The following is a 25,511-nucleotide window of genomic DNA, read 5'->3' on the forward strand; positions in this document are numbered from 1 at the left end:
TTCTGATTTTCTGAAGACTGTCATCAAACAAATCATTATAATGTATTTCTCAGTTTCCTATTGTGAACTTTGTAATGAATGAAGATTTCATTGCTGAGTAAAACTGTGGCTTCAGGGGCACCTGGGTGGCTCAGTTGGATAAACATCAGACTCTTGATTTCAGCTCAGGTCATGATCTCAAGGTCATGAGATCCAGGCCTATGTCAGGCTCCATGCTCAGAGTGGAGTCCGCTTGAGATTCTCTTTCCTTCTCCCTCTGCTTCCTCCACTGGTGCTTTCTCTCTCTATGTTTCAAATAAATAAATAAATCTTTAAAAAATTATACTAAGAGGAACATATATGTGCTATGCATATTACTTATAAAAAAAGTTTTCAGGTACCTCAAAGTACATGGTACAATATATTCCCTGTGCATCTGAAATTAGCACTCTAGCTACTTTCACTGGGATATAAACTGTATAAAGGCCAGGACTTTGTCTTTTTTACAAAAGCATCCCCCAAACTAGAACAGGACTTGGATGAGTATGCATTCATTATTTGTTGAATGAATGAATACATGAAACAAGGCTGACTCTTCCTCTTGACCTCCTATAGGGATCTTAAAGTCAAATTGAGACTCACTTTGCACCCCCCCAACACCTCCCCCCCCCACAAAAGAATCTGATCTTTCTCTGTGTTACTTCAATTAAATGTGTTTCCATCCACCTAGTCAACAAAGCAAAAAAACAGGGAAAGACCAGTGAATACCCCCCACCACCATCCCTCATTTCTAGAACTAGCTGGTTTTCATGTCTTTCACTGCTATCTTGAAAAAAGGTTGATCAATACTTTCCCCTTTAAATATTCCCACAGTCCTATTCTGTGTAGACCTTCATCATTCCTCAACTTGATTATTACACTGGTCCTATATTTAGGTTCACTGACCCAAATTTCCCCCCCTGGCCCAGGGTTATTTCCAAATATCCACTCACTGGCTAAAAATATGATCCATTATTTTCTACAGAATAAATTTATTTAACATGGCCTTTAAAAGTTTACGAACTCTAATCCTTTGCTACACTTTGGGTTTTGTCTCTTTCCATTTTGTACTTTTGCTGTTCAGGACTAACCCATATTTTCAGAAATTTATGCCTTTTCTTGTACTGCTTCCTCTGCTTGGAATACTTTGACTATTAATCCATAGGATAAAATTATAATCACTTGATATTTTCCCACCATTATTAATTCATCTTCTAATAAACTTCATTGCTTGAAATCCATACAGTGACTAATTAGATACATTTTTGCTGCTGGTAGTATTTCTCAAAAAAAATAAAACCCCTATTTTAAAAGATATGTAACAGTGTTAGTGATATAAGATTAAGAGAAAATGGCAAATTTAAATTAATATTTAAACCCAGTATAATAATGGCCATAAGATATAAATAGGATATTTGACTTTTTTAGATTTAAGTAAGACAAAATAACTCTTTCTTACATTTCCATTTGGCAAAATATAAAAGTTTGCTTTATAAAACAGGATAGAAGTGCCTGGTTACATCAGTTGGAAGTGCATGTGACTCCTGATCTCAGGGTCGAGTTTGAGCCCCACAATGGGTGTAGAGGTTACTTAAATGAAAAATAAATATTAAAAAAAAAAACAAGATAAGCTAGGAAATGGGCACTCTTAAATAGCCTGTGAGAATGTGAGTTGGTATATCCTTTGTGAAAGAAAAATTAACATCCTTAATATGTTTTAACGCAAATACCAACTGTGTTTATGAAATTATTCCTTGCTTGAATCTGTTATGTCTCTAACATGTCAACTGCTTCCATATTTTTGTCATAGAAACTGAGATTCAGAGGCACCTGGGCGGCTCAGTCTGTTGAGCTGCCAGCTCTTGATTTCAGCTCAGTTCATGGTCTCTGGGTCCTGGGATAGAGCCTGAGTCAGGATCTGTTCTCAGCGTGAAGTCTGCTTGGGGATCTCTCTCTCCTTCTTCCTCTGTCCCTCCTCCCTCAGACACACACACACACACATACTCTATCTCAAATAAATAAATAAATCTTAAAAAAAAAAAGAAATTAAGATTCAGATATGACTGGAGTCTTAATGTGAATTGGTAGGTGATTCAGTAAATAAATCTTGTTCACTATGGTTGTGTGCCATGAATTTGTTACTTCTGGATAATGCAGTTGTGTTTCCAAAAAAGAAAAAACAAAAGGAAAAGGGCCCATGAAGGGTTCTAGTGAATAAGTTATCAACAGCCAGAGAATTTGCAGTGGTCAGGAGACATGAAACAGGATTGTCTTCAGGCAACCTGCACTATTACATAGGTGCTGGCCATATTTGTGAAGATTTGTAGGAAACGGTTGGGAAACTAAAGATGTTCTTTCCATGGTATGCTAATCAGTAGTAGCAGCAAAGGGTAGCTTGGGGAGTAGTTCCCTTGTCTCCCAAGCACCCCAAGATAAAACCATGAGCTAACTTAAAACTTTAAAGAGTGTGCTTTCTATGCAAACAGGCCTAGACCAGTGTTGTGGCCAAATGCATCATCTGGATTACTGTCTAAAAAATCTGGAGCCACCACTGAGGTACATTAGGACCCAAGTTTGCCATCTCTACCATCACTACCAGAGAATTAAATCACAGGAAGGAACAAGAAGTGATGGAGGGAGGTCTGACCTTTTGGGTTGTGTTTTATTTTATTTTTTTATTTTTTTAAAGATTTTATTTATTTACTCATGAGAGACACAGAGAAAGGCAGAGACATAGGCAGAGGGAAAAGCGGGCTCCTTGCAGGGAGTCTGATGCAAGACTCCATCCCTGGACCTTGGGATCATGCCCTAAGCCAAAGGCAGATGCTCACCGCTGAGCCACCCAGGTGTCCCAGTTGTGTTTAATTTTTGACTGGACTTGAATAGAAGCAAGGGTTTTCACTTAGGAAAACATATATCCACTTTAATTTGGTTTTCATTTAATAATCCCACTGTAAATAAAACAAATTGCTTTTATTCTTTTTTATTTTGAGTTGATTTTCTTCTTTTCTGTATCTGATGGCCAAACTGTTGAGAGACTGCTGTTTTCTCTTCTTGGCTGCTCCCGAGCAGGGACTTGGTTCTTTCTTGTGATGATAGTCGAGGAAGCATTTCTATGTCCCCTAGAACTGTTCTGTAGTAAACCCTCAACACAGATGCACATTTCCAATCCTTGTCTTTGGAAGCTCATCACACAACTTCACAACAGGTAGGCTGCAGAGGAGTTCAGTCATTACTCAACCTGACTGTGAGCTCTGAATACCCTAGTTTCCAGAAGGTATTTCCATTTCTGGACTTTCTTTTTCTTTGTCCACATTTATTGCATATCCTTCAGCTAGTCCTTGACTCAGGAAAGGATGCTTCTAGAGGAAAGGCTACTTGAAAAAAAAGTCTTTTAAAGGGAGTCCACAGCCTAATGCACAGTACCTGAACTCACCTTTGCTGGCCTTCATACTTTCTTCCTGGGAGGCCTCAGGGGGTTTCTTTCCTGGAGCTAATCTGGCATGGCAGTGAAGAGTCCAGACCTGGAGCTAGCCCTTTGGGGTTCAAAACCCATCTCTGCCACTTAGTAGGAGTGACCTCTTACCTAACTTCTGCTGCTCACTTTAGCCAATCTTCTATGCCTTGGGTTCCTCAATTGCAAAATAAGGATGCTAATTAATATAAGAGTCTCTACCACAGAAAATTCTGAGATTCTCACAAGTTATTATATGTACCTGACAGAGAAAACACTGAATATATGTCAACTCTCATTATTGTTTCAGACACTTAGTTCATCCTGGGAGGAAAGGCACTATCCATTATTTAAACTCTAGGTATGTAAATTTCACATGGAATATAGAATATACAATAGGAGCAATTTATCACCTACTCTAAGATAAAGGCTTCTGAATAAACATGAGAAATCCTTCTCTACATCTTGCATTGACTCAAGTTGAAATTAGTGAGTAAAGATTACTCTCTTGCACCCTAGTGCTATAGCCGGAATTTCCAGCTATAGTTTTATCTCCTTGCACTCCCAGCCCAGTCACAGCCCACAACCCACAGGGGCTGGATACTGTCTGTTTCTGCCTCATTGCTAGGGGCCCATTCTGATCTAGCGCAGTCACAAAAGGTCTAGCCAGCACCCGGTATACAATTAATTTATACTCAGCTTGGATTAGAGATACGTAAGACCCATGAGAGGTGAGGAGAGAGAGAAAGCGAAGGGAGGGGCGACAAATCTTCAGCTTCTCAGTACACATTTTCCTAAAGCCAGTCCTGTTTCCCCGGACTGAATCGATGGACAGCTCAGGTTTTCCTGAGCTACAGAAATTCCTTTTGAAGAAAACAGGCAGATACAGACTCAGACTCAACACAGACTCAGAAAATTCAAATAAGAGTCTTCAAATCTTGAGTGAAAACAAGACTTGAACTTAACATACCTGGCCAGGTCAGATCAGGACAGCAATAACAAAAGAAAAAAAAGGAAGTCCGTCTGCCTTTTCTGATAACATCTGCCAAATGACTGTGAGTAATAGTGTGTGGCTTTCAGGATGGTTGTAAAATAAAGACCTTATTAATTACACAGTTTGGGATGAGCACTACCACCCAAACTTGCCACTTCCATGCATGTGGTTTCTTGATCACATTTAGCTCTTGGTCTTTGGCATGTGTGGAGCCATGAAGAACATCACATACAGTTGGGTAGGCTATACTGTGAAAAAGGACGCCCAGCTGAGGGCAAGTGGTGCTAACCTCCAGTTTTATTCGGCTTAGCACCTTGATTCAGGAAAGGATGCCTCTGGAGGAAAGGCTACTTGAAAAAAATCTCTTTCAAAGGTACTCCAGAAGCTAATGCACAAAGATGCATTAATCTCGATGAGTGTCTTTCACTACTTCCCACGAAGGTTCTCCATGGGATGTAGCAGCAATCTTGGCGGACATTTTGAACTCTCAGAATTCTGATCCCCTTACTTATAATGGGGGAGTTTTCCATTATAAAGATCTTCAAGAGAAACAGGGCCCACCTGGTGCAGCAGGCCGGATAACTTTCTAGGAACCCCTGTGGCTAGGGCGAAGGAATATCACCAATCACTTGCACATTCCCTGAACAGAAAAGGGCAGGGGGAATTCCTCTAAGTAACAGTAAATTCCAGTTTCCAAGGCGGCAGAGGCAGGAATAGCAGGAGCTGTAGAAAGCATCCATTACCCAGCACCACAATGAAGGCTTTCAAGTAGGGCTGCATGCAATGCTAGCCTAGTTCTGCTGGTGGTTCTGCTGTTGCACTGGCTGCTGTAAAGTCACCCTTGTGTCCAGCCTGTTTTGCAGTCTGATTCTCCCAAGTTTCTCAGCAGTAAATTCAATTCTCTTAAATTGGTCTCAATGGTTTACAAATAAAATCGTTGTACAGAGATTAGGATAAGGAGAGTTTTGATGCTGCTACATCCATCACAGAGAGCTAAAAGTTATCCTAGAAATGCTATCAGACAGGACTCTACCTTCCTACCACGACATAGGTAGGGCCAGCACTCAGCTGGTGTGGGAACCAGTCTTGTCCCACCATCTCAGGAATCTTAGAATATCAACTATTCATTGCTTTCTGGTATATCGAAACTACTCCTCTCAAGTAGATCCTTCCTGTCAATGTTTGAATATGACCACATAGCTCTAAGATAAATAAAACCATTTGCCTTGAACCCACATGACTGAGCTATTGCCCTATCTCACAGCTTACCAAGTGGAGTGTCAGAGTACTGTGTGTTCCAAGAATGGGTTCTAGATGTGCCATGAAATATTGAAAGTTAAATAAATATTTGGTAAATTAGAATCTTTAGGTGGAGGACCCAAGGTGCCCGTTTTAAACTTTTTCTGCCAGAACTCAATGTAATTTGTAAGTCTGGGTAACTATGTCTTCCTTCATTTCTGGAAATTTCTCCACATTTTTATCTCAAATATCTCCACATTTTACCTCAAATACCTCACATATTTACCTCAAAAATTACCTCAAATATAAAAGTCACTTCATCTTCTTTTCCTTCCTTCTGAAAAGCATCTTACACTTAAATTAGAGATCCTCTCCCTACTCTGTATATCTTAAATATTCTTCCTTACTTTCTATTTCTTCACTTCTATAGATTCTCATGATTTCACCTAGTGTGTCCACAATTGTCAGATCTTTTATCTGCTTTATCTATTCTATGGCTTAATATATATACTTTTCAATTATTTTTTAAAAGATTTATTTGGGAGAGAGAGAGAATGTGTGTGTGTGTGTGTGTGAGAGAGAGAGAGAGAGAGAGAGAGAGAGAGAAAGTGAGCACAAGTGGTGGGGAAGGAAAGAGGGGGAAGGAGAAGCAGGCTCCCTCCCTCTCCCTCTGCCTCTCTCCCCACTCACCTTCTCTCTCACGTAAATAAATAAATCTTAAACAAAAAAAGAGTTTCTCGGTATGGTTCTATTTTTTGTGTATGCTGACACTTTCTCTCACTGCAACGAGTTATCTTTTGTGCTTTGTAATTTTAGTTTGTGAGCTTACCTTTGGTAGGATTGTTTCCATGAAAGCTCCTAATACTCAGTCCCAAGTTTGCCTCTCTTCGTGTTTCATTAATTTTGAACCAATTTTTATCATTTTATGGTTCTATTTCTGTATGATAAGGTAAATATGAATCAGAACTATATACCATACACAACGCGGATTTGAGATTCAAATTGCTCCAGTGAGGGATGTATTTTCAGCATTTTTGCCAAATGAAAAGACTCTTCCTAGCTTAGGTTTACATGCAGGAGAAGAGCAGTATCCTAACCCAGCCCCTTTTAGGCACAAGGCCTACAAAAGTTGACTCTCATTCCTAAATGACCATTATAATTGCCACCCCTAAGATTTAGGCCTGCTCACAATACTCCTGTAGGCTGCTTCACTTCCACTCTTATTCAGAAGTTCTTGCTTTGAATTTCCATTGCATTTTGAATACCCAGATAGTTCACATTTCTCCTTTCAGGCTTTGTATGTATTTTTTAGATCTGTAATGTATTTTTCTATATTACCATACGGCTTGTGTGGGAAGGGTGTCTCCCCAAATCAATCCAATCTGTCATCTTGATCACCAGTCTGGACTCACATTTTTAATAAACTCACTAGGTAAATCTTATAGACACTAAAGTTTGGAAATTAGACACGAAGTTTGAAAATTACTGCATTATGGAATTCAATACTTTCCTTTTTACCACTCTCTCACCCTCATCATCCCACAAACACATAGCCAATTACTCAAATTCAAATTACTGCCTAAATATTCTTGTCTTTTCACTCCCTAAATCAATTGCCATTGAAATGATTTCATTACTGAAATTCCAGCATCTAGACTTTCTCTCTTAAAATTGTACCCATTCAGGATGCCTGGGTGGCTCAGTGGTTGAGCGTCTGCCTTTGGCTCAGGGCATGATCCCAGGATGCAGGGATCGAGTCCCCTATCAGGTTCCCTGAGAGGAGGCTGCTTCTCCCTCTGCCTGTGTCTCTGCCTCTCTCTGTGTGTGTCTTTCATGAATAAATAAAATCTTTTAAAAAAATTGTAAATAGATCATCATGGTGATCTGTCTACAGCATGTATTTGCCCAAACCTAGAATACTTCTCTTTCCTACAAGATAAAGCTCAAACTTCCTAGAATATAGAAAATCACCCATTATCCTGCATCTCTTCTGCTTTTTATCTCAGTTATCTTTAACTTGACTTCATGAGGTTTCCTATATAGACAATGTTTATGAACCCTAGTCTTGTGCATATTGGAATGACCTTGTCCTTGTCCTTCTTTCTTCCGAACCCATCCTATGCATGTTTCAAGACTCAGATCATGTAATATCTCCTCTAGGCAACTGTACGATAATGTCTTTGACCCTCCAGGAAGGGCGAAAGATCTCTCCTCTGTGCATCCAGAGGACCCTATACATGCTCCACCACAAAAAATTATACTGGAATTTAATATATCTGTTTCTCTCAAAAGAGAAGAGCTTCCAAAGAGAAGGGATTATGTTTGATCTTTGTATTCCCAAAATCTGCCTGTATTATTATGCTGGCACAAAATACAATGTTTGTAGAATTATTGAGAATCCCAGAAAAACAGCTCTTTCCAATGAGCTGGATCCTCTCTTAAAGTTTTTTTCTGCTTTGGAACATTTAACCTGGTCAGAAAAACATATCCTCCAGAAAAAGTCTTCATCTAAAAAGATTTAGTAGATTATGTGCTTGGAAAATTGGGATCAGTCCAGTAGAAATGTTCAACCGTTGTTGATATGCTCTCTTGGCTCTGCCAAGTTGACAGAAATACCACTCCTAGTATAATTCCTTATCAAATTTACAGTTTTTTCCCCATTTGTTCTATCATAGAAAATAGTAGTAATAGTCCCAATGAAAAATAAAGAGATTGAGAAAACTAATAAAGAAACAAATAGATACAATATTTTCTCTCCTTAAAAATATACACAGTGTGATTCCAGTTTGGGAGAGGAAAAAAATAATAAACTGAAACCATACAAACGAGCAAAGACTGGTTAGTAACTATATTCCACATTAAACCTTTCTAGACTACTTAGATTCCTCTTTTTCATATATTGGATTATGTTGAAGTATTTTGAGGTCCTATAAGATTTTTCCCTCCATAAAGCACAAAATTAGACTAAACCCTCAAAGATCTTTGAGACATATTATGCCACAAAAACGGCATTTCTTTTTCTTTTTAGCTCTGTGTGTGCACGCACGTGCGTGCATGTGTGTGTTAAGTGCACACAGGAATTATTAGGGGATTTAAAGCATTCAACAAGCATGATTGCTTTTTAAAAACATCTTGAGTTGGGATCCCTGGGTGGCGCAGCGGTTTGGCGCCTGCCTTTGGCCCAGGGCGCGATCCTGGAGACCCGGGATCAAATCCCACGTCGGGCTCCCGGTGCATGGAGCCTGCTTCTCCCTCTGCCTGTGTCTCTGCCTCTCTCTCTCTCTCTCTGTGTGACTATCATAAATAAATAAAAATTAAAAAAAAAAAAAAAAAAAAAAAAAAAAAAAAAAAAAAAACATCTTGAGTTACTTTTATACAAGAAAAATAAAATATGAATTTTAAAGCTAAAAACAGATTTTCTTGAAATATCCTTTTCATTGTCTTTGTTCTCCATCTCATTTTGAACACTTGAGGCTTAAAGCATTTAATTAGGATGAGTTAATTCATCCATATGTAAACCCTGAGGTGGTTTTAAAAATTCCATTTGTCATTAGAGAAAGTGAACATCAGGCACTGGCCTCAGATTACTGTGTTGTTGACAGAATTGGGAACAGGACTTAAAACTTTCCTGCTAGATGTCTTTGAAGCTTATGAATGTCATTGAAATAATTTTGAACAATGCAATGAGTGTGAAAGCAGGAATGGGAGCTTTCCTTAGCTTTTGTGACCTGAGAAAGAGTTCCAAAGGAATTATGAGTATGAAATAAGAACCAAAGTTTTGTTTTTCGTTTTTTTCTCCAAGCCAAAAAAGGAAGAAGTGCTGGAGCTTTGAATGGCTTGGTTGCAGTTTTGTACTGTGATTACTCTCTCTTAATATTTACCCTAAGGAAGGAAGGTGATGTACCCCACACATTCTTTCACTGCACTTCCAACCCATAGTATTATTTCCAGACATGAGATTCCTTTGTTTCAATTAATTCCTTTCTTCTGAAATTGGCCATCTATCAAAAAATGGCAGACATATTACATGGACCAAGCCTCTACCAAAACCTTCCCCATATGCAACCTTCTGGAGATGCTGCTATCCCTATTTCCCAACTCACACTCACACCTCCCTTAGTGCCCTCATGTCTACAAGCATACACATGTCCTTGGGACAGTTATACTGCCTTTGTGGACAGCATCCGGCTTTTTCTATAGATACCTCTCTAATTGACCTCTATAGATATGCACATCAGAACCATCTTCAAAAAGCTTAAAAACTGTATTATCCATTCCACATCCAAACTCTCTCAAATTCTGATTGAGTAGGCCAGGAGAGAAGCTTGAGCTGATATACTGATTCAAGAGCTCCTCAGATGGATCTGATATGCAGATGTCAAAGCGCAGAACAGGATGGGAACCCTTAACAGCCCCTTTCTGAGAAGTCAATGAAAGAGAAAGAAAGGCTCATCATTGAATTAGCTTGTTTGATAATAATCTTCTCCAATGTGTTTCTTTGCTAACAAATACTGTATATCTATCAAATTTTACCCACTTCTTAGGCTATTGGATTCTTGAGTTGTATCTGCTTAATGACTCCAGGAGTTTGCCTGCAGTGGAATTTTGCATTTCCTAATAAAAGAATTTTAAGTTATATTGATGGTAGTATAGACCTTTTCTTTATTAAAAAAAGGGGTGGCGGGGGAAGGCCCTATGTCAGGCATAAAAGAAATGATTTTTAAGATTGAAAAGGATTAGATTTCTAACTTAGAAATCCATGATAGATAGGGGAAGAGAGAAAGCAATAAAACAAGAAAAAGTCAGAGAGAGACAAAAAATAAAAGACTCTTAATTCTAGGAAACAAACTGAGGGTCACTGGAAGGGAAAGGGGTAGAGAGATGGGGTAACTGGGTGACAGACATTAAGGAGGGCATATGATGTAATTAGCACTGGGTATTGTATAAGGCTGATGAATCACTGATGTCTACCTCTGAAATCAATAATACATTATATATTAATTACTTGAATTTAAATTTTGAAAAATAAAATGTTAAAAAAGAGGCATAAGAAAATAAAACATTTAACCTTAAAAAAAAAGAAATCTGTGATAGAAATTCTTACCAAAATCATCTAGTATGATCTGATACGACTCCTAAAAGTCTTCCTAATTTAGAACCAATGTACTTGGTTGACAATGAAAACAAAAAGTAAACTTTTTTAGAAAAGGAAAATGCAATTCTTAATTAAAAGATAAAAAGTTTCAGTTCATGTAAGAAAAGCAAGTATTGAATGATTATATTGCTATGATCATGATTTCAAGAAACGTCTTACACACAAGACCCAAGAAGTAAAAGTAGCTCATGTGTCTAACCATGGATGAATGGACAAGCAAAATTCAATATATGCATATAATGGAATATTACTCAGCCTGAAAAAGGAAGGAAATCCTGTCACATGCTACAATATGGATGAACTTTGAGGACATTAGACTAAGTGAAATAAGCCAATCACCAAGAGACAAATACTATATAATTCCACTTACATGAGGTATGAGAGTAGTCAAACTTCCAGAAACAGAGAGTAGAATGGTGATTGCCAGGTTCTGAAAGGAGGGAAAATGGCGGGTTGTTATTTACTAGGTATAGAGACTCAGTTTTTCAAGATAAAAAAGTTCTGGAGGTTGGTTGCACAACAATGCACACACACACCACTATTGAACAGTAAACTTTTTTTTTTTTTTTTTTTTTTTGTTTTTTTTGAACAGTAAACTTATAAACGGTTATAATGGTAAATTTCGCTATGTGTTTTTTGCCATAATTAAAAAGAAAAAAAAATGTCTTCAGTTGAAAAGCCAAGACTCAGTATTTGATATTTTTTTTGTGTTTTGTTTTTTTAGTATTTGATATCGTCAGCTTAGATAAGGCACTACAGAATTGAAATTAAACCCAAGTAGAAGTTAATTTTGACTTTAACACATAATATATAAACAAAATTAAGGACCATATTTACTATTCATTTTTCAGATAGTCAGAAAGTATTTATTTCTTGTGTATCTCCCGAGATAGTTTTATAGAAGCTTGACTGGCTCTGAGTCAGCCTCAGTCTTATCTGGGGAGGATTAGATTCAGTCCAGAGTGTCACAAGTATGTATCTCTGGGGTCCTGACATTTCCAGATCTGAGTGTTTTCCTGTCAGACCAGTGTTGTTCCCATTGTTACTACTAACAATGACTTGAAAGTTCCAGTCTAAAGCAGAATTGATCAAATATGGCTCCTGAAGTTTTTCTGGGTCAGGACCAGACTAGACAACTCACCATTTGTCTAACTTAGGACATCTTCAACCTGTTCCTGATGAACAACTCATCTGATTATCCCTAAATCTTGCAATCTCAGACCCTGGGAAGTTGTGACACCACTAGTCACTAGTAAGAAATGAGGCAAGTGGCTTTAAGCCCAGTCCACGTATTTCCCTCCCTACCCATTATCATTGCATATCTGAGACAAGGGTGTGTTAACAGGAACAGGCTTGGAGGTCCACCAGATAGGACTCTGAAATATAATTAGATTTCTGTTTGAGATTTCAGCTTCATGTGCTGTCTTTTCACTGGTAGCTTTCTTAATGGAATTAGAGAAAATATCTTTCGAAAGAGTGAAAGAGAGACAGACTCCTGAGCCCAATAAAACCAAGTCATCTATATTTGATGACTCGTTTTACAGCAAGGACGTTTGTCTAGACTGATTAAAATATGCAATCTGAAACTAGTTAATACCTACATAGCCTTTCCCTCCCTCTCTGACTCTCTGCATGCTATACACAAGCATTGGATATTTCTTTCATCAGGTTATGCCTTTACACCCCATCTTGCATGCATATAACTCCATTTACACAGAAGATCAAATTCTGAAATTAATCTCTTTTTCTAAGGAATATTGAAAATATAAATCCAAGTATCCTTGTCTCTCTGCCTATGAAATATGGTTTTGTGACATGGATAAGACAGCTTCTGTAAATAGTGGAGAAGGACAAGACAAAAATGTTTAACTAAAGTCACAGGTGCAATTTTGTGTATGAGTAATGAAACCGGATTTAGGTTGCAAATGTTGCAAAGTTCCCTGCCCAGAGAATGACTGACACCTTTTGGTATGGAAGTTTTCAGATGTGTCAAACCACTGCTATTTCTTCCGTCATTGTTAAGGGTTAATGGTATAGGTTGCCGCAGTGGTGAAGGACAGGAACTGCAGGAAGACCCCAAGGGAAAGACTAGGCAAACATTGTCAGATTATAAGGTTTTAGCTAAGAAAGGAAGAGTGATTTTGATTTTGTTGCAGTATTGGAAATATGGTTTTCTTGTCATCAAATAGACACAGACTACGATGTCACCATCATTAGATAAAATGCCGTCTACTACACATGCATCCTCAGTACACATTCATAAGATAGCATGAATGTGAACAGAAGTGAAGACAAAATGTCTTTGCAATCAGACCACCAAAGTGACCTTGGTTCATGGGCATATGAACTTCAAGGTAGTTCAGTTTTAATCACTGGGTTATATTTATAGGTGTCATCAGGACTATATGTAATTTATTTCATTATCAACTGTGTTTTGCTTTGTATCTCTAGTATCTTGAGGAACTTGGTTTTTCTAATTAAAGTCCAGGACACAGGTTTAGTGATTCTTGCTATACCATCTGAGTCTTTTTTTACAATAGGACTAACAATACAGTGATTGGCTGAAAAGAAGAAAGTCAGAAAAGAGAATTTTTAGAGTAGCAATAATAAAAGAACTGTTAAGCATTATCTGATGCTCTAAATAAAAGTATTTGGGGGTGCCTGAGTGGCTCAGTTGATTGGTCATCTGCCTTTGGCTCGGGTCATGATCCCAGGATCCTGGGATTAAGCCCCACGTCTGGGTCCCTGCTTGGTCTGCTTCTCCCTCTGCCACCTCTCCCTACCACCTGCTCATGCTCTCACTATCTCTCTCTCAAATAAATAAATAAATAAATAAAATCTTAAAAAAATAAAAGTATTTGGTTTCATTGTAGGCAGACTAGCAGACTATATATCATTGGTTCTGGTTTTGTGGCTCACTCGTACTAGATGGTTGTGACTTCCTACCATCTGCTTCAACTTATTCCATTGCCTTGATTTTATATTGCCCAATTAGTCTAATATTCAAGTGAATCTTTTTTTTTTTTTTTTTTTTGGTAAAAGAGTCAAAAAGCAAATCACATCTTGAGATAGGAGCCAAGTTCAAGGCTTAATTTCTGGTAATTTTTCCACATGCATTTATATGTCCCTAATCAAATTAACTGTCAAACATTGCTTGCAATGAACCTGATTGCACACTTTAAATTTTCTTAGGGGGAAGCTTGACTTGAGATTTTTAGCCATTAAGAAACTACTTTTGTTTCCAGATTAAAGCAATTGAAAAATTAGATAATAAACAAATTACTCATTTAACTCCAGCTATATAATATTCAACTAACCAATATTACTATAAAGATTTATGCTCAATAATTATTAAGAACTGCTGTCTCAGAAGTTCTAAAGAGTAAAGATTCTAAGATAATGATGGCAGTAATGACATTAATTAATGTCATGCCACTCAACAATGTAAAAAACACTAGCGATGTATTCATTTTTTTAGTTTTAACATTATAAATAGAGGGGTTTTTTACATGAAATCAGATTCATTTCGCTTACACTTAGAAGTTTCTGTTATATGGGGTATCTGGGTGGCTCAGCCAGTTAAGTATCCGACTCTTAATTTTGACTCAGATCATAATCTTAGGGTCGTGAGATTGAGCCCCATGTGGGGCTCCATACCCAGTGGGGAGTCTGCTTCTTTCCCTCTCTCTCTGCCTCCCCCCCATAAGTAAATCTTCAAAAAAAAGTTTCTGCTGTAAAATTGTTTCAAGTCTGCATTAAGAAAGCAGTAGTTTTTTAAAAAAGTTTGTTTGTTTGTTTGTTTGTTTGTTTAAGAAAGTGAGAGAGAGAGAAAACACAAGCCAGGGGGCGGGGAGGGGCCGAGGGAGAAGGAGAGGGAGAAGCAGATTCCCTGCTAAGCAGAGAACCTGATGTGCAACTCAGGACCCAAAGATCATGATAAGCTGAAGGCAGATGCTCAACCAACTGAGCCACTGAGGTGCCCCAGAAAGCAACAGTTTTTTAAATATTGTATTCCATTGGAGAGGATACATATTGCAGAAAACTTCCTAGGTGGACAAACTGCTCTCTCCAATTTCTCTTATATACTGTACAAGGCTTTTTCATGCTACATCAGAATCATTTCTCCTCTTATGATTATTTTCCTTTCTTCCATTTAGAGTTCCTTATCATTTTTGAGGTTGTCTGAAGGTCAGCTCTTGTACTCACTGAGCTTGCATCCCCTATAATTGCTCTGCTTTCAGGGCATAGTGGGATTTCTGAAGGAGAGATATATTTACCGAGAAGGTTAACTTATTAGGTTCTCTTTACTGCACCAGAAAACCCTCCAAGGTGATTTAAGCACCTTGGTGTTTCAGCATCTCAATTTTCCAGTCTTCAAACACATGCCTTTGCTTTATGATTCAAGGTAAGTCACAGATGGCCAATAGCTGCTGACTTCCTCCCAGAGGGCAGCCTTAGTCAAGTTCAAAAGGAGTTCTGGGCACAGAACAAAACAAAACAAAGCAAAAACAAGTATCTGCCCAATTATAAAGTCTTTGCAGAGAAGAGGCTTTTCGTCATTTTTATAGTCATGTTAGAAGAGCTTAGCAGTACTTTCACAAAGCAGACATGGGAATTCTTTCTTCCCTACCTATATACTCTGTCCTCTGGTTTCTGTGTTCTTCCACCCACATCACTTTTTAGAGCAGTTTGCCAATGACACCAATACTGGTAGAGGTGGGGCTGAGAAACTAAAATTGCTTCATATACAGCTTTGGGCCTTTGGGTTCTCTCTGTCCCCAGGGAAGATTGGACTGGGAAACATCTTCCTGGTAGGTTTTGTTAGATGTGACAATGTATTCCTCTTTCTCTTCTCAGGGTGTGATTTGAGATTGTAAGACTAAAAACTGGATTTGGCTTTAGCAAGCACTAGCTACATTTTCTTTTTGAGAGTGACCTATTGAACACTTGGTTTTGTTCTGTGCTGTGCTCTGCCAATATGAAAACTTATTTATTGCAATGTTGGGACTGTAGGTTCTTTCTTTTTCAACAGCCTTGGCGGTCAGCCTGATTAATGTGTACTGGGTAAGAAGAATGAGGCAGGGCTACATTCACACACAAAAAAAGCTTGTTGGCAGTACCCCTTAATCTTAGGAATGAGTTTGTTAGAATACTGATAGTTTAGTTCTATATGAGGGCAAGTGGACCAGTAGACATTGGTCCAGTTCATTTCTTTGAAGTGAGGGGGATCTCAATAACCTAGCAACTCTGCCTTCTATCAAATGTAATCCCAATATGTGTGTATAGGTGACCTGAATCCAGTCCTTCCCAGCTCTCTGTGTGAAGAGGGATTTAAGGGAAGGCCGCCTGCCTAGATAATTATTTTTGACATTGGGATCTTAAACGTCAGGGATTTTAGTTATTATGCCCATTTCCAATCACATGCCTGTTTCATGGCCCTTCAGCTTGTATGGCCAAAGAGCAACATGATATAATGTGTGGGGGGACCCACAAACATTGAAATGAAGAGTCAGAAAATCTGAATTTGAGGCTTCAGTGTTTGCATCTAAAAATGGAATTAATAGTAGTTCTACTTCATTGAGTTGCTACAAAAATGAAATGAGCTAGTAAGCATCAACTTCTCAGAACTATGCCAGGCATATCATAGGTGGTTAGTATTAGCTTCTCTCTGGAACATTTCCAATAATAATCTGTATACTCATGGAAAGAAGGGCCACTTATGGTCTTTTAGGGCAATAAATTCCAACTATTGAACGTTCTATTGTTAGAAACGTCTATCTTACCATTGGAATTCACTCCAAGTGTAAGTTATCTCTTTATCTTGTATTAATTTGTAACTTGTCTTACATAAACACTTACACAGACATTTCTGGAAACTAGGACATCTACTGGCAAACCCCGCCTCTGTCTCTAATAATTATTTATCCCATAGAGGGAAAGAACTGAGACTTGGCTCCAATTATAGGTAAACTCCTCTCCTTTAGTGAGTCAAGATATCTGTCTAGTTACTAGGATTTTGTTTTCTTTTTATTAGAAATTCCACACTTCCTGGGTATAGGGAACAGAATTAAAATTTATTTCTATAGCATGTAGTAACATAAAATAAGCTACTCAAATGGGAGGGATACTGCAAAGAGCTGAAGAGGATCAGCTGTGATTTCCAAAGTCTGACTATTGGTCGTGAAATGTCAACAGTGGTCATGTGAGGCTCAACTCTTGGTCAAGTTTGAGATGAAGTCTAAAGGTTTGTGTTTTAACAATTCCCCCAAAGACCTTATTAAATGAAAGAAGACTAGGCTGCATTTTGTTTTTTTTGTTGTTGTTGTTGTTTTTTTGTTGTTGTTTGTTTTTGTTGTAGTTGTTGTTGTTGTTTTAAGATTTTATTTATTCATGAGAGACACAGAGACAGAGTCAGAGACATAGGCAGAGGGAGAAGCAGGCTCCATGCAGGGAGCCCAATGTGGGACTCGATCCCCAGACCTCTGGATCACACCCTGAGCTGAAGGCAGATGCTCAACTGCTGAGCCCCTCAGGCATCCCTGCATTTTGCTTCTGTGCTTGGTTTTTCATTTAAGGTGTTATATAAGAAGGTTTCATCTGATTTGTCACTTTAGAGGATTGAACAGAATGGCCACAATCAACAGGATCAATTCCAGACCCTCTGATGAGAGAAATTAAGACACCTGGCACAGATAGCTCTTAGCTGGGTTCATCAGAACTTTGCTTTATTTCTTAGGTTCTATGTATAGCAAGATCATGGCAATCCAGGCTGCAAGTGTCTCACCACCATGCTTCAGTGTTGCTCTTTTATAACCAAGTCTGGTTTATTGCCTTTCTGCTTCTCCTAATTAGAGCAATTCACACTCTATCAAAAGTTAGCTTTAAGTAATTTAACAAAGTAATAGTGCTATTGATTAGTAAAGCTTTATGCTGCCACTGGGAAGAAAAATCAGCCTTTGGAATTAAACTCGGTTCAAGTCAATTCAGCTGCTTACTTTCTAAGAGATCATGGTTACCATGGTCTGCTCAAGTTCTCTGAGCCTTCAACTCTCTCACCTATAAAATAGATCCAGGATCATAAATAACAATTAGGTATTATCAATGAGCAGTGGCTGCTGGGAGTGTGGACTAAGGATGGTGAAGCCAAGTAGGCAAGCCAGGGTAAAAGAATCCCGAAATCAAAGGTCTACTGTGGAGTAGAAAGTAAGCTATGAGGCACATATTTGTCATTCCTGGACTTCTAAAGTATATACCCAAGGATAGCATAAATATAAAACAAAGTAAGAGATGTGAAATTGATTTTTTAAGCCAAGTTGTATCCAAAAGCTACTATCACTTTTATTAGTTTTATTATTAACAATGGACTATTAGAAAAGAAATGAAAGGAGAAATCTGCTTATATGTTCTGTATTCAAATCAAATTCTCTTATATTTCCTTGGTAGTAAGCATTTTATCCGTGGTCCTCTGGAGACAAAACCGGTCTTTGTTATTATATATGCTAAGTAAAGAAGGTAGGCTGAATGGGGTAGATTTCAGACAAGGTGGGAAGAAGCTATGCTCCAGCAAGCCTGCCACAGATGCCACAGGCATTAAGAGGTAGGGCTTTAGGAAGTTCCTCACATCATTCCACAGAGGCAGCCACCTACTTTGCCAGGCATCAGGCCAGCTCTGGCAGGAGATTGGATCAAGGCTATTTGCATCTCTGTTTTCAGGACATTAAGTGTTGTCTACCCACACAAAGTGAGGAGGAGATCAATGCAGTTCTGCAGAAAGCTTAATTTTGGAGAAGGAAAAGGAGGAGGAATTGGTAGAAGATGGGGATGGAGAAAGAAAGAAAACAAGTCCAATCTTGAAAAAAGAGAAATCTTGCTTTCAATGAAGTACAGATTCCATTTTTTTTTATTTTTATTTATCTATGATAGTCACACAGAGAGAGAGAGAGGCAGAAACACAAGCAGAGGGAGAAGCAGGCTCCGTGCACCGGGAGCCCGACGTGGGATTTGATCCGGGGTCTCCAGGATCACGCCCTGGGCCAAAGGCAGGCGCCAAGCCACTGCACCACCCAGGGATCCCCAGATTTCATTTTCTAAAGTGTGATTAAGACATCTTTAGAAAAGATACTTTAGTATTTTTAGGGGAGGGTTGAGAGTTTCCCTGATGTGTTTCAAGGAATAATGATAAAACAGAAAGATCTATCCTCTCCTTGGCATAGTACTAGGTACTGCCATTTATGTGTACGTCACATAGTATGAGTATGTCATTTATGTGTTATATGATATGGGATCAACGGCCTGGAAGTGTCATATGCCCAGCCCAATTTCTCAGGGCCAATAGATGACAAAGCCCAGCCTCAGGATCTGAGGCCACAGTTCAAAGTGTGTGGAAAGACCAAAAAATTTTAAACAATGCTGGCAACTTTGTGTTGTAACTCATCTATAAATAGTTCCCTGACAGTTTCTAATTCCCGATGACTTGGTATAATGCAAGCTATTCAGCAATGTGATATGGATAGATATTTCCTTTTCAAAACATTGCATGAGTACATGATTTCCTCCCTTGGTCTACCCTCTAGGAGAAGTAGGAAAAGAGCAAGGTAATAGGAATTTACCTCCAAGCTATAAAGCCTTCCTCTCCTTTCAGTAATCATGGAGAGGAGTTCCTAGTTACTAAGGAGACAACAACAGACTCCATTAGGTTCAAGTACAACACTTAGGTTGCCTGGCTATAGAAAGCCAAAAAAGCAAAGGAAAATATTATCATTGCTGAAATCATTTGATGTCTATGACTAATAAAAAACATGTTGGCAAACTGAATTTTTAGAAATGCCCAAAGGGCTAGGTTAGAGCTACGAATTAATGGCATACAGCAGTTCTGTCTGAAGAAAAGGAAAAAAAAAAAAAAAGATGTTAAACTCTTTTAAAATTTATCTGAATAACCAAAAGGTCCCCACAGAAATCTTAACAATCAATTTTGGTTCTTTATTCAATTTTTAACTTCAATCTAAATTTCCCTTCCCCTTTCCTTATAGCTAAATAATAAAGTTTGCACATTTTGAGTCACGTTATCCTTGGGTTCTGAGGGCCCTGGGGGCCTCTTTTACCTTCTTATGCAACATCTCATAATTCAAGAGTTATTTTTAAGGGGTCCCTGAAAACTGTACCCACTTTAGAGACTCTGAGGGCTGATGTGTCCATTCATGCATGTGCAGTGCCCCTCAGAGGCTGGAGGAAGCCAGAGGTGGAAAGAATTGGAGGTGAGCCAGACCTCTAATTACCTCTTGACCTAGGTCCCAGAGGTTACTGTGGGCCTGCCTGAAGATGTTCATCTAGCCTCTGCTTGATCATTTCCGGAGCAGGAGGCCTTTGACAGGACCCATCCTATCTTGTAATGAATGCAGCTCTGATTGTTGGAGGGTGCTTTCTCATGCTGTGCCAAAATTTGCCTCCTCTTGCATTTTATACCTGTTGTTCCCCATGGTATCTAGAATAATACTGTTTAACTCAATTTCCTCTCCTCTTAAATAGTACCTTAGATTACTGAAGTCAGACATTGTAACTCCCTTGTATACTGTCCTCTCTAAACAAATATCCTCAGTTTCTTTCTTAGATCATAAGACAAATATTATAACAATAAAAAAGGCAAAATATATGATCACCACAAGGGAAAGACAAAAAGGTGGTCTGGAAATTGGAATTTTTTTTTAAGATTCATTTACTTATTTTATTTATTTATTTATTTATTTATTTATTTATTTATTTTTGTTGTTGTTTTTATGATAGTCACAGAGAGAGAGAGAGAAGGGCAGAGACACAGGCAGAGGGAGAAGCAGGCTCCATGCACCGGGAGCCCAACGTGGGATTCGATCCTGGGTCTCCAGGATCGCGCCCTGGGCCAAAGGCAGGCGCCAAACTGCTGCGCCACCCAGGGATCCCCATTTACTTATTTTAGAGAGAGAGAGACAGAGTGTGTGAGTAGGAGGTGGTAGAGAGAGAATCCCAAGCAGACTCACTGCAAAGCATGGTGCCAGATGAAGGGCTCAAAAAGGGGCTTGATCCCAAGATCCTGAGATTATGGCCTGAGTCAAAACCAAGAGTCAAATGCTTAACTGATTGAGCCACCGAGGCCCCTGGAAATTTTTTTTTTTCTTTAAAAACTTAAAGGAATTAAGTTTTTTTAACTGAAGGGCTGAAATGTTTAACTGGCACTAAGAATCATCACATCTTTATATTAAGACATATCCATCAAGTTATTCTATCCATCCAGTCATCCTATTGAAAGAGAAATGTAGCTTGATAAGACTTTTCCTTGGTGACACCACCCCAGTTCCCAGAGGCCACCTCACCAAATCTCTCCAAGTTGCTTTTAGTTTTTGCTTTTGTTTATATACTATCAATGCTTACTTTGAGAAAAGTTTCCAGGAAAATACTGATCTGCATTATAACACATTCTGAAAAAAAGGTGAATACCATCTATTAAGAATTAAGAGACAAGCAATGTAAGGAAATGCAGTCTTCTGTGCCTACTCCTATCAATATTGCAGTAAACAAGATTTCCAACACAGAAAAGCTGAAAGAATTTTCTAGTAAATACCCACATACTTAATAACTAGACACCATTACCACATCACCTATCAATATCTCTTTCCACCCATCATCCCATCTCACTTTTTTACGTATGTCCATGTAGAGTGCATTCATCCACACACTTACCCTAATGCGTCAATTTGCATGCTGTTACTGTTTTTGGTTCTTTTCTGATACTTTTAGTTAGCGCTCTCTTCCAAATCCCTTTGCCACTCTTTCTCTCTGTATCACTCCTCCCACATTCTAGCCCCAAAGTTCTAAATGATAAAAACAAAATTTGAAAAGTCTGAGCATGGACAGTATTTTTTTTTTTTAAAGATTTTATTCATTCATTCATGAGAGACATAGAGAGAGAGGCAGAGACATAGGCAGAGGGAGAGCAGCGCTTGCAGGGAGACTGATCTGGGACTCGATCCCAGGACCCCAGGATCACACCCTGTGCCAAAGGTAGACATTCAACCACTGAGCCACCCAGATGCTAGGGACAGTCTTGAAGTAGCATCAGGAAAGGACACTGAAGACCACACAGGCCTCACCGGCATTATCACCTCAGGCCTGGGATGGACGAGATCCTCAGGAATGAGCGGGCACAAACCAACTTACGAGAGAGGGTGGTATGGATGAGCATGCCAACCTTATAGTTTACTATGGGAAATATAGCTAGCTATCAAATACCCAGGCCCAGATATTTCTTGATCAACTCCATCTCTCTCTGAACTAATCTACAGGACCAGCCAGATGGTGAAGGGTTTTTGTGAACAGAAACTCAGTAAAGAAGGTCTTACTGGTATGGAGCCTTATCAGCATTGATTTTTCAACAGCTGGCCAGCACTATGCCTGACACCAAAGGGGTGCTTCATAATTAGTACAAAGATGAAATGAATATGTGAATACTAGCTACACTCTAAGAGAACTGCTGAGCAGACCAGAAACTCATGTTGTGTGGATCAGGGCACCTCTTATCTGCACTCTGTTGGTGAACCATGCCAGTCTACCCCTCCAACTCCCTTTAAAGAAGTTCCATGACTACCATTATCATTTGAATAACATTCTCTTTTAGCCACATGTATGGCATTAATTCAGCTTTCATGAAATCCTAATCCTGCTCTGGTCTGAAAGACAACCTGTCTTTAAAATGGGGTTATCTATGTCTATATAATCCCATCTTTGATGAACTGATTTTACTGGCTTTACTCACAAAAAAAAAAAAAAAAAAAAGTGATTCCCTGCTACCTAAAGTTTCCCCTGATGTACAAAAACCATTCCTTTCCCTATCTCAAGATTTATGTCTGATAAGAAATGTTAGTCATTTATTTTCTGGGCTTCCTAATTACCCATCCACAAAGACTTGGCAAAGTGAGCTCTTCAGTGGAAAGGCAGCAACACAAGCGTAAATACAACACTTTTCACAACAGACAGTTTTTCCGCAACGATAGATAAATCTAATTTTGACAAATTGATTTCATTTTGAAATCCATAAAAGGAGCTTTCTAGTTATAAAGTCTGCAGGTGAATCCTTTGGTTAGGCAACAACTTCCTAAAGTAGTTCTTTCAAAGATTTCAATGTCAAAAATCAGACTATTTTATAGCAAGCAATTCCTATCTTCTATTGCTTAGTGATTTGTACTCCTGACCACTTTCCCTATACAGATGCCACAGAAAATATCTGTAAATATCAGCATTTCATGGTAGCATCCCACTCTTCAGAGATTATTTGAACACAAACCTTTATGGTGTCAGAGTGGAAAATGACACAGAAGAAAGGCTCTCTGAAAGAGGCTCCCTCTTTCACGTGAGTTTTCTTACAGACTGGGAAAAAAAAAAAAACCAGACACTTTTAGGCATTGACACCTCAGTGTAAAATGCCAACCACTGACTAGAGTTGCTTTCTAACTGCCTCTATTATAAGCAACCAAAATACAAAGTTCAGATGCAGATTAAAACCCTTAGAGAGGGTAAAAGATACCCTGATGTAGAGAGTGGCTTTGGTTGCTAGGTATTGGAATGCTTTGACAGGAGCACATGCACTCGGTTCCACAGACTGCAGAAAGGATTCAAGCTTGATAAACAGGGAACAGTTAATCAAAGCTGGGCTTCAAAGGCCATGTTTGTTCAGACTTCATTAGTTCTTTTTATTCCTTTGATGCATCTGTCTCTAGTGACAGAAACTCTTATTTTTTCAAGAAACTAAAGCACAAAAGGAAACTGAAAAAGCTGCAAACTGATTTGGCAACAGCGAAGCAAGAGGCTGCCATCACAGTTCTGGAACTCAATGAGAAGATAAGGACTCTATGTGAAGGGAAGCCAGCCCCTAGAGGTCAGTATTACCATGTGACAGTTGCACACTGGCCTCCATCCTGTGTGAGGTATATAGTTTTACTGGCAACAGAGCAAAAAGCAGGGCTCTGGTGCCAGGCAGCCATGCTGGCCTGGCCTGGCCTGGCCTGGCCTGGCCTGACCTCCATTCCACATGAACAGTGGCATTACACCAATTACTGACTCCTGGCTGGGTTCACTTTCACTGTTAAGTGAGGTTGAGAATGAAGAAGAGGTCCCTTAGAGCAACTGAGGTTCCTGAAGCTGAGGAGCTGGGCTAAATAGACCTGATAAGTGTCTTTGCACAAGCTGGGTGGCAGTGAGGGAAGGGCAGAGTCTAAGGAAGAAGTGAGGGATGAAGCTCTGGAGTGGAGTGAGGAGTGGAGTTTGTCTCCAAGTGTGGACAGGCTTGTTTGCTCAGGCAGGCACAGGAAGCTGAACAGTGAGCGTTTTAACACAGGGCCAACAAACGAGCCAGGACCAAGCAGGGAAGGCTGGGTGAGGATGCTATCTGGGTGATTCAGAAGAATGTTAGTGATTTTGGTTTGGATTTTTGAACAAGTCTTCTCTAAGGGACTATCAACACACATTCGGGAAGGAAAACCCCTCAGACTGTCCTCATTAGGAATGATACGAGTTAACATTCAAAACTATGTGCCAGGCATTCGCTAAGCACTTCACATGTATTTAATTCTCAGAAGAGCCTCTGAAGTAAGTACATTTATGGATTCCAGAAGAATAAGCGGAGGCTTAGGGATGTTGATTACTTTGCCCCAGGTTAGACAAGTGTGAGCAACACCTAGGCAGTCCGCCTCCAGACAGCCACTTACCCTACCCAGTGTGTCTGCGTACCTCCGACACAGCAGGCTACTTCATTCCTGCTCTACAGCAGCGAGCAAGCCTCGTTCTGCCTGGTGAATCGCTCAGAAAACTGTGGTCCTCTGGATCAATGCCTTCCTCTCATGTGTGGCACTCTTATAAAGCCAGAAATATGCCATTATTCTTACTCCGGCTTCCTTTATTACTCATAAATAATTCTGGAAAAAGAGGAGGATCGTGGAAATAAATGGAGGAGGAGAAGGTAGGCGATGTGGTGGCTTCAGGGAGTGAGACACGTCCAGCATCCTGGCCACATGGTAAACCTTTAAAATGAGTTTGCTATTAATTTTCTATTTTGAATAGCGCTTTCCCAGGGTTGAAATGGCATGTAACACAGTCATCTTGAAACACATGCTGAAGGGCAATTTGTTTTTCTCTTCCCACAGAATATAATGATAACTTATGAATTGGCTTTTACCACCATGAAAAGTTAGAGAATAAAATCCATCCAAGGATATTATCCATTTAAAGGTCTTTATTCTAGGGCATCATAGCCAGATTTCAAGATAGTTGCATAACAAGAAGCTGATAATGATTGTACATCACTTTGGAGAAAGTTCTCTAGTTCACCTGAGAGAAGCTTTCAACTTCTCAACCCTATTTTGAATCTAGTGAATAAAAGACCTTATTGCAAGGTATATAAATCTCATTGTTGACAAAAGTATCATTCGCTGCCTAATAACAATTGTGTCCCTTTGATATTTTAGTACGCCAAAATTAAAATAACACAGAAGTACCAGGACTCTAATGATTTGAGAGTGCTTAGAAAACATGAAATCCCACCTTCTTTGTCCATTTTATCTCTATATTTGTTGTTTTTTCTTAAAGCTACCAGTACAGAAAAAAACATAAAACCCTAACGTATGGTGAAT

General features: G+C 39.0%; 1 protein-coding gene and 1 long non-coding RNA gene across 12 annotated transcripts in view; one reads left to right on the forward strand and one right to left on the reverse strand.

Moving 5' to 3' along the window:
- Positions 1 to 11,289, reverse strand: part of LOC125756040 (uncharacterized) — a 45,470-nt gene extending 34,181 nt beyond the window's left edge. Inside the window, exon 1 of the long non-coding RNA XR_007413944.1 lies at positions 11,231 to 11,289. This is a non-coding gene — a long non-coding RNA (uncharacterized LOC125756040). The remainder of the gene's footprint in view (positions 1 to 11,230) is intronic.
- The window catches only part of CCDC192 (coiled-coil domain containing 192), a 212,417-nt gene that overhangs the window by 122,494 nt on the left and 64,412 nt on the right, over positions 1 to 25,511 (forward strand). For all 11 annotated transcript variants that reach the window (XM_025432676.3, XM_025432680.3, XM_025432677.3 and 8 more), the window contains one exon: positions 23,629 to 23,761. In XM_025432676.3, the coding sequence (XP_025288461.1) occupies positions 23,629 to 23,761 (133 nt within the window). The remainder of the gene's footprint in view (positions 1 to 23,628; positions 23,762 to 25,511) is intronic.

Source organism: Canis lupus, chromosome 11 (assembly GCF_003254725.2).
Source record: "Canis lupus dingo isolate Sandy chromosome 11, ASM325472v2, whole genome shotgun sequence".
NCBI classification, from domain to species: Eukaryota; Metazoa; Chordata; class Mammalia; order Carnivora; family Canidae; genus Canis; species Canis lupus.